Below are 15,152 nucleotides of genomic sequence, written 5' to 3'. Positions count from 1 at the left end.
CCTGCTTCCTTCCCAGCTCTTCTACCAATTCAGGGGTTTCTTTAACATTTTTCATAGTTTCTCATTGTCTAAATGGCCCAAGCGTATCTTCAGAGTCATGAAAATCTGTACACTCACACACAAAAACAACCAAACACAGCACAGAACTACCTTCCAGCAAGGGGTATGTGAATACACGGTGGGGCCAGGAGAAGCGGGAAACACCAGCTGTGGGGTCTTGCCTGGGACCGCAGGGCGCATGGAAGACCCTAGACTTGGAGTCGGGTGGGTGTGGGCATGTGACTTCCCTTTTCTGAGCCAGGGTCACCTCATCTGTAGAGCAGGGGCGTGAAAGTTCCTCTCGGAGATATTTGAACATCGAATGAGATGAAGATCACACGCCTAGGCACTTCATATTTGTTGAATTAATGTAATTGTCTGATTCTGGTGTGGTACGAGTGGAGAAAGCACAGTCGCCGCTCTGCACCTTCTCTTCGGGAGGGCTCAAAATGAAAACAAAATTAGCTGCAATTATTCTCTTTTTTTGCACAGTTCATGTGAGAAGAAGAAATGTGGCTTAAAAAAATTATTTTCTTCCTTCATAACTTCTTCTCTCCTTCCCAAAGTATATTCATGAATGGAGCTCAGCTATTGGTCTGGAAGGAACACTAGTACGAAGGAGCAAAAGAAAGAAAGAAAAAGTTTCAAGTGCCTTGTTTTTCCTCCTCGATTCAGTGAGTTAGATTACCTGAAACGTAGATATAATTCAGAACATTTACTTAGATGTTTTTCCTTCATTTTCTTTTTTGTATGTGCATCCAGTCAATTTACTAATGAAGATGCTGAAAGTCAGAAATTCCTGACAAATGGGTTTTTGGGGGACAAGAAGCTGGCGGATTACGATGATGAACATGTAAGTCGGTCTCTGCTTTGGGGCAGTAAACAGGACCGAGGGTGCTTGACCTACCGAGGTCTCTGTGGGAAAACACTGTGACTGAAATTTTCCAAGCCTCGATCAGCACATTCTCTGTTTATTCAGGCCCTTACTGGAATAAGGACTTGTTTTTCCTGTTCGCCATATGGCTACATAAATCATTTATGAAATTCATTTGTTTTTTGGAGAAATCATTCTAACCCAAATGTAATCTGCAATCAGACATGCTTTCCCTTCTTTATGTTACCCGACCCGTATTTTCTATTTTTCCCCAAGACCCCTGCTGCAACCAAGCATTCCTTTGAAAATTATATGCTTTTATTGTAGTAACAGCTTTTATTCACTGTGATTTTATCTTACTCTTCAATTTTGAACTGTAACCTCTTCCAGTAAAGATAATGTGAGAATAAGAGCAATTTGAAAAGGGTTCCTCCTTTGGCAAATATTTGCTTAAAATGCGCCTTTTTTTTCTTGAAGCATCCTGGAACCACGTCCTTCGGAATGTCTTCATTCAACCTGAGTAACGCCATCATGGGCAGTGGAATCTTGGGCCTGTCCTATGCCATGGCCAACACGGGGATCATACTTTTTATGTAAGTACGTCTGGTCCAAAGCCCAGGCACACCTGGTGTTCCTTCAATTAACAATCTCAAGTTTGATCTTTGTGAAGGAATGATTTGAGAAAGTATTAGCATATTCTCTGGCTTCTAGATAAAACAGCAACCTGAGGACTAATCAGAGCAGACTAATCATGGTGCTTGTTCAACCAGCTGCCCCAACCAGCTGGCAGAAAGTATATGTGCTCAACCACTCGAAGTATCGGAGCAGCCCTACCAGTTGGAAGAAAGCGGTTTACAAAGCGGTTCACTGTAAAAAGATCTTTCCCAGAAGGAGATCTGACTGTACCACACTAAGGGAAAGACCCCATCCCGAACCAGGCCTACAGAGTCCTGCATGCTCTGGTCCCATCTTGCGCCCTGTCCCCTAGGCCCCCAGATGCCTGATACAATGGGCACACTGGCCTTCTCTCCATCCCAGAAAGTGCCATCTTCCCCTCTCACCACAGGGCCTTTGTACATGGTCCTGGATTTCTTTTCCCTTTCTTCTTCATCTAGTTGACTCCTCATAGCACAGCTCACCCTCACCTGAGTTATGCCTTCTCTGACCTCCATGACTGGGACAAACACCTTATTATACGCTCCCCACAATTTCAGTATTTTAGTGCAGTTGTCTAATTTTTGGTTAGTATCTCTCTCCCTTGCTAGATTATAATCTCCAGAGGCTTGAGCTCATGTCTGTTTTCACTCGCCACATGTCTGTATCCCGAAGACCTAGTACAGTGATTGGCACAGAAATATTTCCTCAACCTATGTACTTGGTCAAATGCCACCCACGGGCAGCAGGGCCACATAGCTGACCTGGAGGACGGATACCACACCGTCTGTGACGGACAGCCACAGATGTTTGTGCACATTACGCACAGCCTGGTATTTTCTAAGACAGTTGGCAGTAGTGGAATTCTTCACAGGAATACAGTCTAATATTAGTCAGGCATCAGCGTGAATGCAGATCGCCATCCTTTATGCAAGCCTAGAGCATTAAATAGCTGTCTAAGAATGCAATGTTTATGTTATAAATACATGCTATGTTTTGAACATCATTTATGATTAGATAATCACACAGCTATTTGAGGGCTAAGGATCAGGCGGGACTATAAATATTTACATTGTGTTACCGCTCTGATCTGTTTTGGGTATAATATTTTTTAGCTGAACAGATTTTTATATCAATGTCATGTTTGAAACAAAGTAGCTTTTTTCTTCTCTGAATCTTAATGGCTTAGAGATGTATTCATACACACAGTTGTACACTCTTGTAATAGGCACGATCTCGAAGACAGACTGTCATCTCCTTGTTAATTATACATACTGTTACAGTTAGGAAGTTATGATCCATCACTGATGAATAGAGATAAGAGACTCTTCCCCCCCATCCTAGGCCTAGGGACACAAGATCATTTTCATGGGAGGAGAATATTCCACTTTTAAAACCAAGGGCCTCATTTTAGGCCTGAACATTTAACAGATTAAACTGTCCAAAGCAATTCCATTGTTGGACATCGGGGGGCATGCTCTGTGTATCCAAGCACTGAATTCGGCTATCTCCCTTAATTCACAGCGAGTAACACAGGATTTCATTGGTTTTACTTTTAGTATTTTCTGCCAAAGAAAGTATGTGTTTAGAATACAGGGGATGCTCATTATTTTTCCAGGAAACAAAATTCTGTAATCTGAATCACATCTTTAAAAACAGGTAAGTTCACAAGGCATATGGAAACATATGAATAAGTCATTGATTAGACCGTTCTGATAAATATACTTTGTGGAAAACAAGAGCACAGGATAGCTAGAGTAGTTATAAAAATTTGTAACTTGTGGCCCAAATGTACATTTGCAACATTGATTTCATTAGGAATTACCAAAGAATTAGATCAATCGTGGGGAAAATGTTTGCGTTCTGGTCGTGTAAAACAAAGAATAAGGGGTTTTTGTTTTTGTCTTTAGATGTCAGGTAAAGTTTAGTATTATTCTTTTATTTATTATATAGATGCTTTTATCTATGCTCTTATTTTTGCTTTCCAATGCTTGGTTTTGGAGAAGCACTGATCACTATATGCGTAAAAAATCCGTACACGCCTGTGGACATGAAGACGGTCCTGAGCCAGAAAGGGTTCTTTCTGACCACAACACACAAAGGCATATTCCTGCTCCCGATCCTTCCCTTTCTCTGTTTGCTCTATTACACAGGCAACAGCCCGACCCTGTGGCTCCCCCACTCTCTTGTCATCGCACGTGCAGGATCAGTAGTGATATAGGTTAGACTCTGCATGCTCTGGCTTCCGTATTTCTAGATTTGACATTAAGGTTTAGTCAGCTTGTCAAATAGCCCTCAATTATAAATGTTGCTGAGAATAGCATAAGATATGATGGACGTATACCCATATGCTGAATAAGGAGACACAGCATTTGCTAATTTTGCTGTACATTTAGCATCTGAGTTATGAACCAGATTCTACGTGTGGGTAACACTAAAAAAACGAAATGAGAGGAACTTCCAGTGGTATGTTTTAGCACATAAAATATAGCAAATTCCAGTTCTGTGACAGCAAAGGGTATGCATGGAGTTCAGAAAAGAATCTCAGCTTCCCCCAAATCCACATACTTTTGGAAAGTTGATGGCTGAAAGGACCAATGCGATAATTTATGATCATATCTAACGTAAGGATGTCTTATTTATTATAGAAATTTATTGTCTACTCTCTATTCCCTTTCCAGAATCATGCTGCTTGCTGTAGCAATATTATCACTCTACTCAGTCCACCTTCTATTGAAGACCGCCAAGGAAGGAGGTATGCTACCCCTCATGTCCAAGATGTTCTATTTTGATTCTTGTTAAAGGGTAGTTCAGTCTATTGCTAACTATAGGAGGATTTTAGTCAATTTCACATTTCATTTTCTTCTGACCCCAATGACATGGCCGCTCAATGCTTTTAGTAATTGGGGCAGCTAAGAGAAGTGAAAGGCAACTGGCTCAGGTTCAAGCCAAATAGGAAAAAGGGGTCTTGATGGATGACAGAAATAACAGTCCTGACTTGCTGCACAGAGCTAAGATGAATGAAGCCATTGCTCCTTGTCTGGAGAACATGTAACATATTTTGTATTGGCTTCTGAGATTGCATCTTTGGGGTTTATAATTTCTATGTGGTGTTTATGTACACAAATGAGACTCTAGTTTATAATTATAGAAATATTTTTGTCATTAAAACAATCCTTTTAAAAGGTTGTTTTTGTTCGTTTTTTTACTTTTTATTATAGGGTCTTTAATTTATGAAAAACTAGGGGAAAAGGCATTTGGATGGCCTGGGAAAATTGGAGCTTTTGTTTCCATTACAATGCAGAACATTGGAGGTAAGGGCGTATCATGTTCACTACCACTTAAACTTTCTAAAGAATGCTCAGTAAATCAGGAAACTCTTTTTTTTTTTTTTTAAGATTTTAATTATTTGACAGCAAGACAGCCAGCGAGAGAGGGAACACAGGCAGGGGGAGTGGGAGAGGAAGAAGCAGGCTCCCTGCGGAGGAGCCTGATGTGGGGCTCGATACCAGAATGCTGGGATCACGCCCTGAGCCGAAGGCAGACGCTTAAACACTGCGCCACCCAGGCGCTCCGTAAATCAGGAAACTCTTATGGCAATGAACAAGCACGTTAAATACTGAAAAACAGCTGCTTTATATTCAGAAATTTTAAAAATAAGGATTCTTAAGTAGATTTGCTGTCTTTCTTTAATTAAAAATAACAAATATTATATAGGATCCCACCAAATGAATTCTAGAAGCAAAATAGAAAATAAAAGCTTTGATTTCAAATGCTGTTATGGCTTTCATTTAAATTTTAAAAATTAAAGCATTAGTGCTTATTTCTGTTGTTGCCAGAAAAGTTGATGTTTCCTATGGATGACAGTTTATTTCATAAAAGAGAAAATTAAGTATCTGAGAGGCACAACCAAATATGGGGGCGGGGGGGTCCTTGAGACAGCCTGCACAGAGCCAGCCCATTGGAGTGTGTCCCAAGAAGTTGTGCTAAAGCAAAAATCTGGCTAGGTAGGCATCAGAAGCATTATAATAAAACCACAAATTCCTCGGTTCTACAGATTCTTATAATTCCTACTAAATGATAATTTCCAGAGTGGAACCTAAGAACGTGTATTTTTAATCGTGCTCCAGGTGATATGTTTACCCACCAGCTTCACTGGTCCTATGGAGTCTTTGACCCTCAGAAGGCATCCAGGCCCATAATTCCTATGTCCTACTGCCTATGTCCTCTTGAAAGGCCTGGAATCTATCATCACACGGTGGTGCTTACTTCCTTACCTCCTCTCCAAACCTGCCATTCTGCTCTTCTCTCAATGAATGATACCAGCAGCATCCAGTTTCTTGAGCCAGACATCACAGATGTCATCCTAAACTTCTCCCTCCCTCCTTGACCCTGAACATCCAATCAAATACCAATTCCTGTCCATTCTGTTTCCTGCCTGCCTCGAGAAGTTCTCCTCTCCTTCCAGTCTCTCCGTCTCAGTTCAGGTGGTCACTGTTTCTGCTCAGACTGGCGCAGTAGCCTTCTAACTGGGCTTCCTGCCTGAGTTTCTCCTGCTGCTATCTCCAGTTCATCCTCCAAATTCACTTTCTCAAATGAAAATCTAGTCTTGCTTCTCACATGCATAAAGTTCTTCAGCACGATCTCATTATTTTCAGGATAAAACTTAAACCCTTGGCCTGTCCTGTAAGGGTCTTCATCTTTCTTCTGCCTACCTTTCTGATACCTTTCCTACCGCCCCCATACCTACCTAGCTAGCTAGCTGCTTCTATATGTCCTGTCATACCATAACAAACATATTCAGTTCCCCTACTCTTGGAGTCCCCCAACCCGCCCCCCCCACACACACTCGTTCTGTTTGCTCCCATGACCCATTGCTTCTCTAGACTAGTAGGTACAAGTCCCTCTGGGTTCCCTTGGCCCTGTTTGTATGTATCTGACATGTTACTGCTTTTTAAAAATATTTTAAGGGGCGCCTGGGTGGCACAGCGGTTAAGCGTCTGCCTTCATCACAGGGCGTGATCCCGGCGTTATGGGATCGAGCCCCACGTCAGGCTCCTCTGCTATGAGCCTGCTTCTTCCTCTCCCACTCCCCCTGCTTGTGTTCCCTCTCTCGCTGGCTGTCTCTATCTCTGTCAAATAAATAATAAAATCTTTAAAAAAAATAAAAATAAAAAATAAAAAAAATAAAAATAAAAATATTTTAAAACCCTTGAATAGAGACTAGACTTTTGGAGTCTGATGCACCTAATTTTGAGTGTGTTTCCGTCACCGTCTGTGACTTCTCGTCTGAGTCTAATTTTTCCATCTGTGAAAAGGAGAGTAGTATTCCATCCCACAAGGTCATTGTGAGGATGAAATCAGATAACATATGGCACGTAATAAGGGTTCGGTACATCCTTTTCTCCCTATTTCTTGGATTCAACGTCTCTGGAGCCCTCTTGATTATTTTTTAAATGGGCATTTTTATAATTAAAGATAAATATAAGCTAATTGTGAAAAACTAAGACATCACATAAATATATAAATTATAAAGAAATGCTTATGTAAGTCACCCTTAGAAATAACTACTCCAAGGTTTCCTCTATGCAAAATTTAACATATTGTTACTGATAAAATTGGATCATCTTCTAATACTGATTTACAGCTTCCTTTTCTTACTTGACAATATGCCTTGAATGTATTTGCATATTATTCTTTTAAATGGCTTTTGAATTTTCCATTGTGCAAATGCACCGTAATGGGTATACTGAATCCGTTATTGATATTGGATTGTTTCCAGTTTTTCACTATGACAAACAATGGCTGCAATAAATAAATTTGCACGGAGATTTTGCAAGGAGGTAACCCTTCTTAAAATCATTGGATTTCTGGAACGCAGCAATTCTTTTAATAACCTTTATCCAGCTATACCTGCTCTTGCTAATGGATGGTTGGTAAGCAGTTAAATAAAATCCAGGCACACCTTAATAATTTGTATTTATTTCTTTTCATATTTGTATATATTAACACTACAGGCCTGGGTAGAATTTGGTGGTAATACCAGGATTGTTGCTTACTTCTCACTGGTTTGGGGCCACAAGCATATAAGCTTCCCCTCCGCCACCAAATAGACTGCTTTACATTTGGTTCAAATTTTCAGCCTTTTCAAGACTTAAAATATCAGGCATTTCCTAGGATCACCTCATAGTTGATCTAATTTACCTGTTTGGATAACTGAAATAACTGGACATACACATATTTAGCCCTAAACCCCATGAGCTGAGGGGCAACGGCCACTTCTGTTGCTCAAAGTGTAGCCACCATTACGCTTCTAAATAATGGAGTAAATTATAAAATGGTCGCTCAGTCAAGACACGCACACAGGAAGGAAGTGTGGCTTGAAGGGAGTAAAACAAAAATTTCCTACACCATTCCTGAAAATGCTCTCACTTTGGTTACTCTATGTGATTAGTACTTATATTAGTTATATATTTCCCGTAGGAAATCATTTGTGTTTCTGTATTTAGCAACTCCACATTTAGAACGTTTAATTTTCTCAATCCCCTGAAAAATTAACATTTACCACAGATGTTTCAACATTAGCAGAATAATGTTGACATTACCCAGACAGGTCTGGATCATTCTAAATTTTCAAAGACCAAACACATTAACCGTGGTGACATCACTGAAAGTCAGCAATTAATAGCTCTAAAATTGAATGGTACCTCACCGAGCCAGTTAATCAGAAATATCTCCTCTGTTTGCGCTCTGTAAGATTTAGCTTTACGCCAAGGTCTTTGTAAAGATTAACCAAATAATATTTACAGAAGACACATCAGGCATTGTAAAAAAAAATTTCACTTCACAACAGAGAAGAAACACTGGCCTAAAGTCAGGGATCTTATATTTTGGATGTGGTCTGTTGTTTTCAATCTGTGAGACCTTGGACAGGTCAAGTAAGCTTTCCAACCTTTATGTCCTCAGCTGTGGAATGAAAATGACCTTCACCTTGCTGTTTTACGTGGCTTTTCAGCTGATCAAATGATTTAATCTGCAGGACTAAACAATGTTGGGAAGCATCATCACCATTACTACTTTTGTGGAGGTTAAAGAAATCCTTTGAAAGTATTAATGGTACAATTTGCAACTCAGAGGTCTGCTTTCACGTGTCTGTGGGCAAAAATTCACCAGAAAGATGTAGCACTCGCTCAAGCACTGCAATGCAAAGCTCGTCAGTCTTATTTTTAATTTAAATTAATAAGATGAACTTTACTTTTAACTTCCTGGACCCTGTGTCAAATTCACGTTTTACTCCACGGCGTGGATGGACTTGGGAAAGAGATGTCGCATCAGTCCCTACGACTTTAGGCAACATTATACGTTATGAATATGTATACATACACGTTTTTCCAGGGAGAGGGCTTATAGATTCTACCAGCAGATTTTCGGAAGAGCGCATGATAACGCATTACACAGGTGCGCAAGACCTTTCGCCATGTTGTATGATTTCTTATTCGGCCGAAGGAAGACTGGGATATAGAGAAAGCAAATTCATTGACCACGGCAGGAGAAGCTATCATCTCTTACATTCTTTTATCAATCCAGTCAGCCTCCGGTTGAGACAGCCTGTGCTCTGAGGTGTTGGGTGCCCCTCGACGAGGTTACAGAGGACTAGACTAGCGCCCACCTGGGGAACTGCCTCTGGCCCAGGCCTTTGGTTGCCAGACCCCTGCCCAAGTGATGGACACTAGAACAGGCGCTCGGTACAGGCCATGATGACTTAGAACTAATTAGGGGGAGACTTTGAAAGAGCAACGTCACTGAAAACCTCAGAGCTGGACTAAAAACAGAATCAGCATTGATACTGTTAGCAAAGGTCCGTGTGCAAGAGCCAGAGGGCCAAATATCTATTTTTGAAAAGAACTTGGAAGCCGTACAAAACACACTGGGTGGCTTTTCTTTCCATTTGGGAGATTAGATGCTCATCTTACCAGAAGACTGAATGTCCCAAATGCTGGGACTTCTCACGACTTGTGACTTTAGTTCTATGTACACCACTGAGCTGTCATGTTTTCCATTTTAGCGATGTCGAGCTACCTCTTTATCATTAAATATGAACTACCTGAAGTAATCAGAGCATTCATGGGACTTGAAGAAAATACTGGGTATGTCTTACGTTCTCTCTGTAACATCTGTTGACTCATTCTACTTGGGTCTTTTCTGATCCTGATTTCTTTCTTCTTTCTTTCTTTCTTTCTTTCTTTCTTTCTTTCTTTCTTCTTTCTTTCTTTCTTTCTTTCTTTTTTTTCTTGAGAGAAAGAGGGGTGGGGAGGGGCGAAGGGAGAGGGAGACAGAGAATCTTAAGCAGGCTCTACGGCCATCACGGAGCCCAAAGCAGGGTTCCATCTTACGACGCTGAGATCATGAATCAAAAGTTGCACGTATAACCAACCGAGCCGCCCCGGCGCCCTCATGGTCTTGCCGCTCTCTCTTTCAGAGAATGGTACCTCAACGGCAACTACCTCGTCATATTTGTGTCTCTTGGAATCATTCTTCCACTTTCTCTTCTTAAAAACTTAGGTAAAGTCATTTTTAATTTTTATTTTCATTTCATATTCTAATAGGTAAGCCAATTGTAGATACCATATTCACCTTCCAGAATTTCTCTGCTAACTTTTAGGTTACCTTGGTTATACCAGTGGATTTTCTCTTACCTGCATGGTGTTTTTTGTCAGTGTGGTAAGTGATTTATTGACACGATCCCGGTAGGTTGCTGAGCATGAGACACTTAGTCTCTGAATTAGTGTCCTCGTTTTTGTTCAAGCACTTCCCGAGCATGAAATTCTTCTTGCATCATAAGCCATTTTCTTGCACTCTAATTTGGAATGGGGAAAGGACAGTCATGAGTTTAGAAATAGTTGCGTTAGAACGTCAAGGCTGTGGCTAATAGTATGTTCAAAGCACACTGGATGTATATTTGGACCAGAGGAACCCTTCAAGCAGTATGTGACAATGACCTACCATTTAGAAAGGTGGAGGAAGAAGAGAAGAGTCCAAGAAGAGAAATGAGTAGGCTATAGAATTAGCTTCATCAATCTGCCATCTTCTCCTGTACATTCCACCCATGAAAAGAGGGCAACCCCAGTGGAATTAAAGAAGAAATCCTTCTTCCCACTGCCCTCACTCCCCACCAAAAGGGAGATTTTTTTTTTTGTAAAATCATGGATGCCAAAATGTATACAGCATTTCCCTAAAAAGACAAAGGAGGAGAGGAGAATTTTTGATAACCCTTATTTATTTTAGTTTGAAGAACTAAAAGAGATGAAATGTAGCAAGGCAATGATCACCTTTCTCACAAAAGAATATGAATGACACTTAAGATGGATACACGCAAAATACTGTCCTGTTGACTCTCAGGGCAACCATCGTTCCAACCCTTTCCTTAGGGCAGATGCTGGAGGGAGTCTCCCTTGTCCATTAGTCTGAAAGGAACCCTCAGCAGAGGCCCCGAACCTCTACCCCGTAAGACATATATGGATTTTTGTTTCATTGTTTTCCTCAAAAGGCTGATTTTTTTTTTTTTTTTAATGGCTGGGCCTAGGTGATTTACAAGAAGTTCCAAATACCCTGCCCTCTGCCCGTCCTGGATCACAATGTTGGGAATGTGACACTCAACAATACGCTTCCAGTGCACATGGTAATGCTGCCTAACGACTCCGAGAGTAGCGGGGTGAACTTCATGATGGATTACACGCACCGGAATCCCGCAGGCCTAGACGAGAACCAGGCCAAGAACTCTCTTCGTGGCAGTGGGGTAGAGTACGAAGCACACGGTGATGACAAGTGTCAACCCAAATACTTTGTATTCAACTCCCGGGTAAGTGATGAGCCGAATCATACAGCGAATCTCTGTTCATCAGCAGAGCTGGTTGGGGATGGCCGTCTGTGTCGGAATGTTACACCAGCGTGATTATCTTTGTTTTTCAGACGGCCTACGCGATTCCTATCCTAGCATTTGCTTTTGTGTGCCATCCTGAGGTCCTTCCCATCTACAGTGAACTTAAAGAGTAAGGAAGCCCTAATGTTAGCATTCCGATTTGTTTTGAAAATGTGCTCATATGGTCAAAGGTGCTTTATGCAGAAGCATGGTTAATGGCTTTTTCTCCAGAGAAAGTTTGTGGTCCATACCACTCATCAGGGATGTACTTTAACCAAAAGGTGTGAATCAGCCCCCGCACTGCACTACCTTATCTGCTTCCTTCTCGCCTATTTCTCCATCCTATTGGTCCACAAGAGGGGTTTAGGGCAGGGGGAGGAGGAGCCAATGGCTAGTAGAATTTTGGCAGGCATGAGGAAATTGAATTTGAATTTTGCTGGGAATGATATCACTTCAACCAGAAATGACCATACCCATGAAGACCAAAAATTATGGTTAAGATTGCCTTGCTAAGCCATTGATGTCACTTGTGGTCAGTCCCTAACCCTTGTCTAGAAGACATTCACCGTGAGGATGCGCCAAAACCCAACTTCACTGTCTTATGGGTACAGTGGAGTCTTCCGTGTCTTCCGTGTACTGGCTAGCCAATCTTGATCTTCTAGCTGAAATTCTGTGATTCATTAATAGTCTTTTCCCTTTGAGGTTGGTGATATCTCCTTAGGTATGAAATACGCCTGAGCCCACTAGCATAGTTTTCCCCTTTATCTTTAGAGAAGGATTTCCTATAATCCTTCTCAATTTATTGAATCCAGATATCAACAACCTCACTCTCTTTATTCTCTATAAATAGCAACAACTTGCTTCACAAATTCTGATTTACCTTATAAGAAATTTCTGGAATACTTTCAAGTATTTTGATGTCTTTGGTTTACTTGGAAAAATCACATGTAGCAGTTACTCTACACTCGATTTTAGCCAAAGATCAAGAAGTGATAGTAGTCATTTCTGAGGCCTGACAATTGGCCTTAAGTGGCTGGGTGCTCTCCAGAATGGTTTCCAGAAGCTCTCCAGGCTTCCTGGTAGTCTGGACTCATGAAAGTTGTGCTTTGCTGATTCTAGTAGGTTTGTGTCCTCATTCAGCCCATCTCACTGTGAAATATGAAAGCTTTCTACATTAGGAGCCAGGTTGATCTTTATGTTATTACATTCTTGAATACTCAGTAGACAAGTATATGTATCAACACAAAATAAAACAGTCTTCTAGGAAAACGGTTGTCCCTAAGACTGAAGGAGTGGCGTTTAAGAAAAATGGAAACAGGGGCACCTAGGTGATTCAGTCAGTTAAATATCTGACTCTTGCTTTCAGCTCAGGTCATGATCTCAGGGTCATGAGATGGAGCCCTGTGTTGGGCTCTGCCCTCAGCAGGGAGTCTGCCAGAGATTCTCTCTCCCTCTCCCTTTGCCCCTCCCCCTGCTTGTGTTCTCTCTCTCGCTCTCTCTCTCTCTCAAATAAATACATCTAAAAAAAAAAAAGAAAAAAATGGAAANCCAAAAAAAAAAAAAAAACAACAAAACACAACCCACAAAGCTTGGTGTTTTCTTTTCAGTCGGTCCCGGAGGAAGATGCAGACAGTGTCGAATATTTCCATCACGGGGATGCTTGTCATGTACCTGCTCGCTGCCCTCTTTGGTTACCTGACCTTCTACGGTACGTCGCTCTGTCAAAGTCATTCTCTTTGTGCAGATGCTAGTTGCACTGATCATTAACCGGGTAGGTAGAATTCTTTAAGTTGCCTTCTCTAAGCGGCCTGGTCTCCAGTACGCATCATCCATTAGCAGGCTACGTCAGCCTTGTCACTTGATCGAAGAAAATGGGACCTGAATCAGCGGGGCCAACAGTTTACACCCATTTGTGAATTCACACATATTTTATAAAAACCAGCCCTCACATTTGAATTATTTTCCCTAAGGGGTAGATGATCTTTCTTTAGCTTGACTCCCTAGGCCGTCTCAAGCTAGAAGCAATGACAGTGAGTCCAATTGTATATTGTAAAGCTCTCCTGGTGGAATAACTAACTACCAAACAAATGGTAGGAAAAGTGCAAAGTCCTAGAGTTGGAACGTGCTTTTTGTTTACCAGGCAAGTGGAATCTGGGGGCTTGGAGCGTTAGGCAAGTTTGCTGGCTCATCCCATTCTATTCTGTTAGAGTGAATGGTTTCCTGAGAAAAAATGACATGAGAGAATTCCCTTCAGTCTGAGAACGTACTACCAAAAACAAAGGAAAGCAACTATGGACACGTTAGATTATGCCTAGAACAATTTCTCTATGGCATCTTAATGGACACATTAATCCTACAAGAAGTAGGACTGTTACTGCCTTTCGGCCCTGGAAACATATTTCAGGGATTCTAACATTGAACTGTTGTCACTAATCAATGTTAGCGACGTAAAGCTACCTTTTATATAAACCTCTAACTTTTTTGTTTAGTTTTGTGTTTCCTGACTTAGTAAATTAGATTGATTGCAAGACAAATTGTGGAGGAAGAGACCAGGGAGGAGGCACCATTTACTTGGGGTTTTTTTCCATTTGACTAATATTTGGCTATTAACCAAGCACTCACGTTAGATTGGGCATGAACTCTTTGTTGGATTGTGAATTAATTAAAGTCAGATCGATACCACGGAAGGTATTTTTACCACCCCCCCCCCAACTCGTCTGCCTCGGAGGGGAGTGGGGAGGAAAACAAACAAACAAACTACGTCTGATTCTATAAGCATCTCCATGTCATTTGTATCTGGAATTCTGAATGAATATGGCTTCTAGGTGGGTGGCATTTTAATCTTAGATCAATATTCACTAAGAGACCCTGTAAAAATCATGCACATTCATCCTTGCATGTTACTTATATTGACTCTAAGGAGTTTCATAAGACAAGCAAAAGCTTGAAAAAAATTCCAAAAGTCTGTATCAGCGTCATGATGGAGTCGGAATTGTTGAACTTGAAACAAGAGTTAGAGTTCATGTGTCCTAAGGTTTCCATACTAGGTTCAGAGAAGCTGCATCAAAGCTCCCTGGGCAGGTGGGAGTGGGGGGTGGCGGCAGGATGTGAGGGACAGGCTGATGGGGCTTGGCCCTTTCACCCCCTTCCACCAGAGCACCTCAGCTTGTCACGTCTTTTGCAAGGCTTCCATACAGCAGAGATAGACTTATCACGAAGCAAATGAGCTAGAGAGGAACGTTCATAATTTGATTCTGGCTTCTGCAACTCCCTAAGCTGCAGGGCTCCCTTGTTCGTTTGAAGAAGCGTCACACCACTAACAAGCTCAGAGACAGGAGTAACAGAGATGTCCAGATTCCCACAACTGGGTTTTTTCCCCCCATTTTACTGTGTTCCCTTTGTAAAATGTTCCTGTTGGTATCGACCTGACAGCACCAAGTGAACCCATTCTCTCCCTCTTTGTAGGAGAAGTTGAAGACGAATTACTACATGCTTACAGCAAAGTCTACACATTCGACACCCCTCTCCTCATGGTTCGCGTGGCGGTCCTCGTGGCAGTGACGCTAACAGTGCCCATTGTCTTGTTCCCAGTAAGTACATGAAACTTTGATGGGAGAATCCTGCCGAACCTCCTAGATTGTACACATGTTCCCATTTGATGTGGAT

At 41.5% G+C, this 15,152-nt stretch overlaps 1 protein-coding gene across 5 annotated transcripts in view; it reads left to right on the top strand.

Moving 5' to 3' along the window:
• SLC38A4 (solute carrier family 38 member 4) overlaps positions 1-15,152 on the top strand; it is a 68,407-nt gene that overhangs the window by 41,808 nt on the left and 11,447 nt on the right. For all 5 annotated transcript variants that reach the window (XM_019802805.2, XM_019802804.2, XM_002922285.4 and 2 more), the window contains exons 3-13: positions 802-892; positions 1,391-1,506; positions 4,249-4,322; positions 4,789-4,881; positions 9,633-9,714; positions 10,047-10,129; positions 10,230-10,288; positions 11,151-11,426; positions 11,537-11,616; positions 13,094-13,194; positions 14,952-15,076. In XM_019802805.2, the coding sequence (XP_019658364.1) occupies positions 802-892; positions 1,391-1,506; positions 4,249-4,322; positions 4,789-4,881; positions 9,633-9,714; positions 10,047-10,129; positions 10,230-10,288; positions 11,151-11,426; positions 11,537-11,616; positions 13,094-13,194; positions 14,952-15,076 (1,180 nt within the window). The remainder of the gene's footprint in view (positions 1-801; positions 893-1,390; positions 1,507-4,248; positions 4,323-4,788; positions 4,882-9,632; positions 9,715-10,046; positions 10,130-10,229; positions 10,289-11,150; positions 11,427-11,536; positions 11,617-13,093; positions 13,195-14,951; positions 15,077-15,152) is intronic.

The sequence above is a fragment of the Ailuropoda melanoleuca genome, chromosome 16 (assembly GCF_002007445.2).
Source record: "Ailuropoda melanoleuca isolate Jingjing chromosome 16, ASM200744v2, whole genome shotgun sequence".
In the NCBI taxonomy this organism is placed as follows: Eukaryota; Metazoa; Chordata; class Mammalia; order Carnivora; family Ursidae; genus Ailuropoda; species Ailuropoda melanoleuca.
The sequence above is the reverse complement of the archived record's forward strand: the minus strand, read 5'-3'. Positions and strand labels throughout refer to the sequence as shown.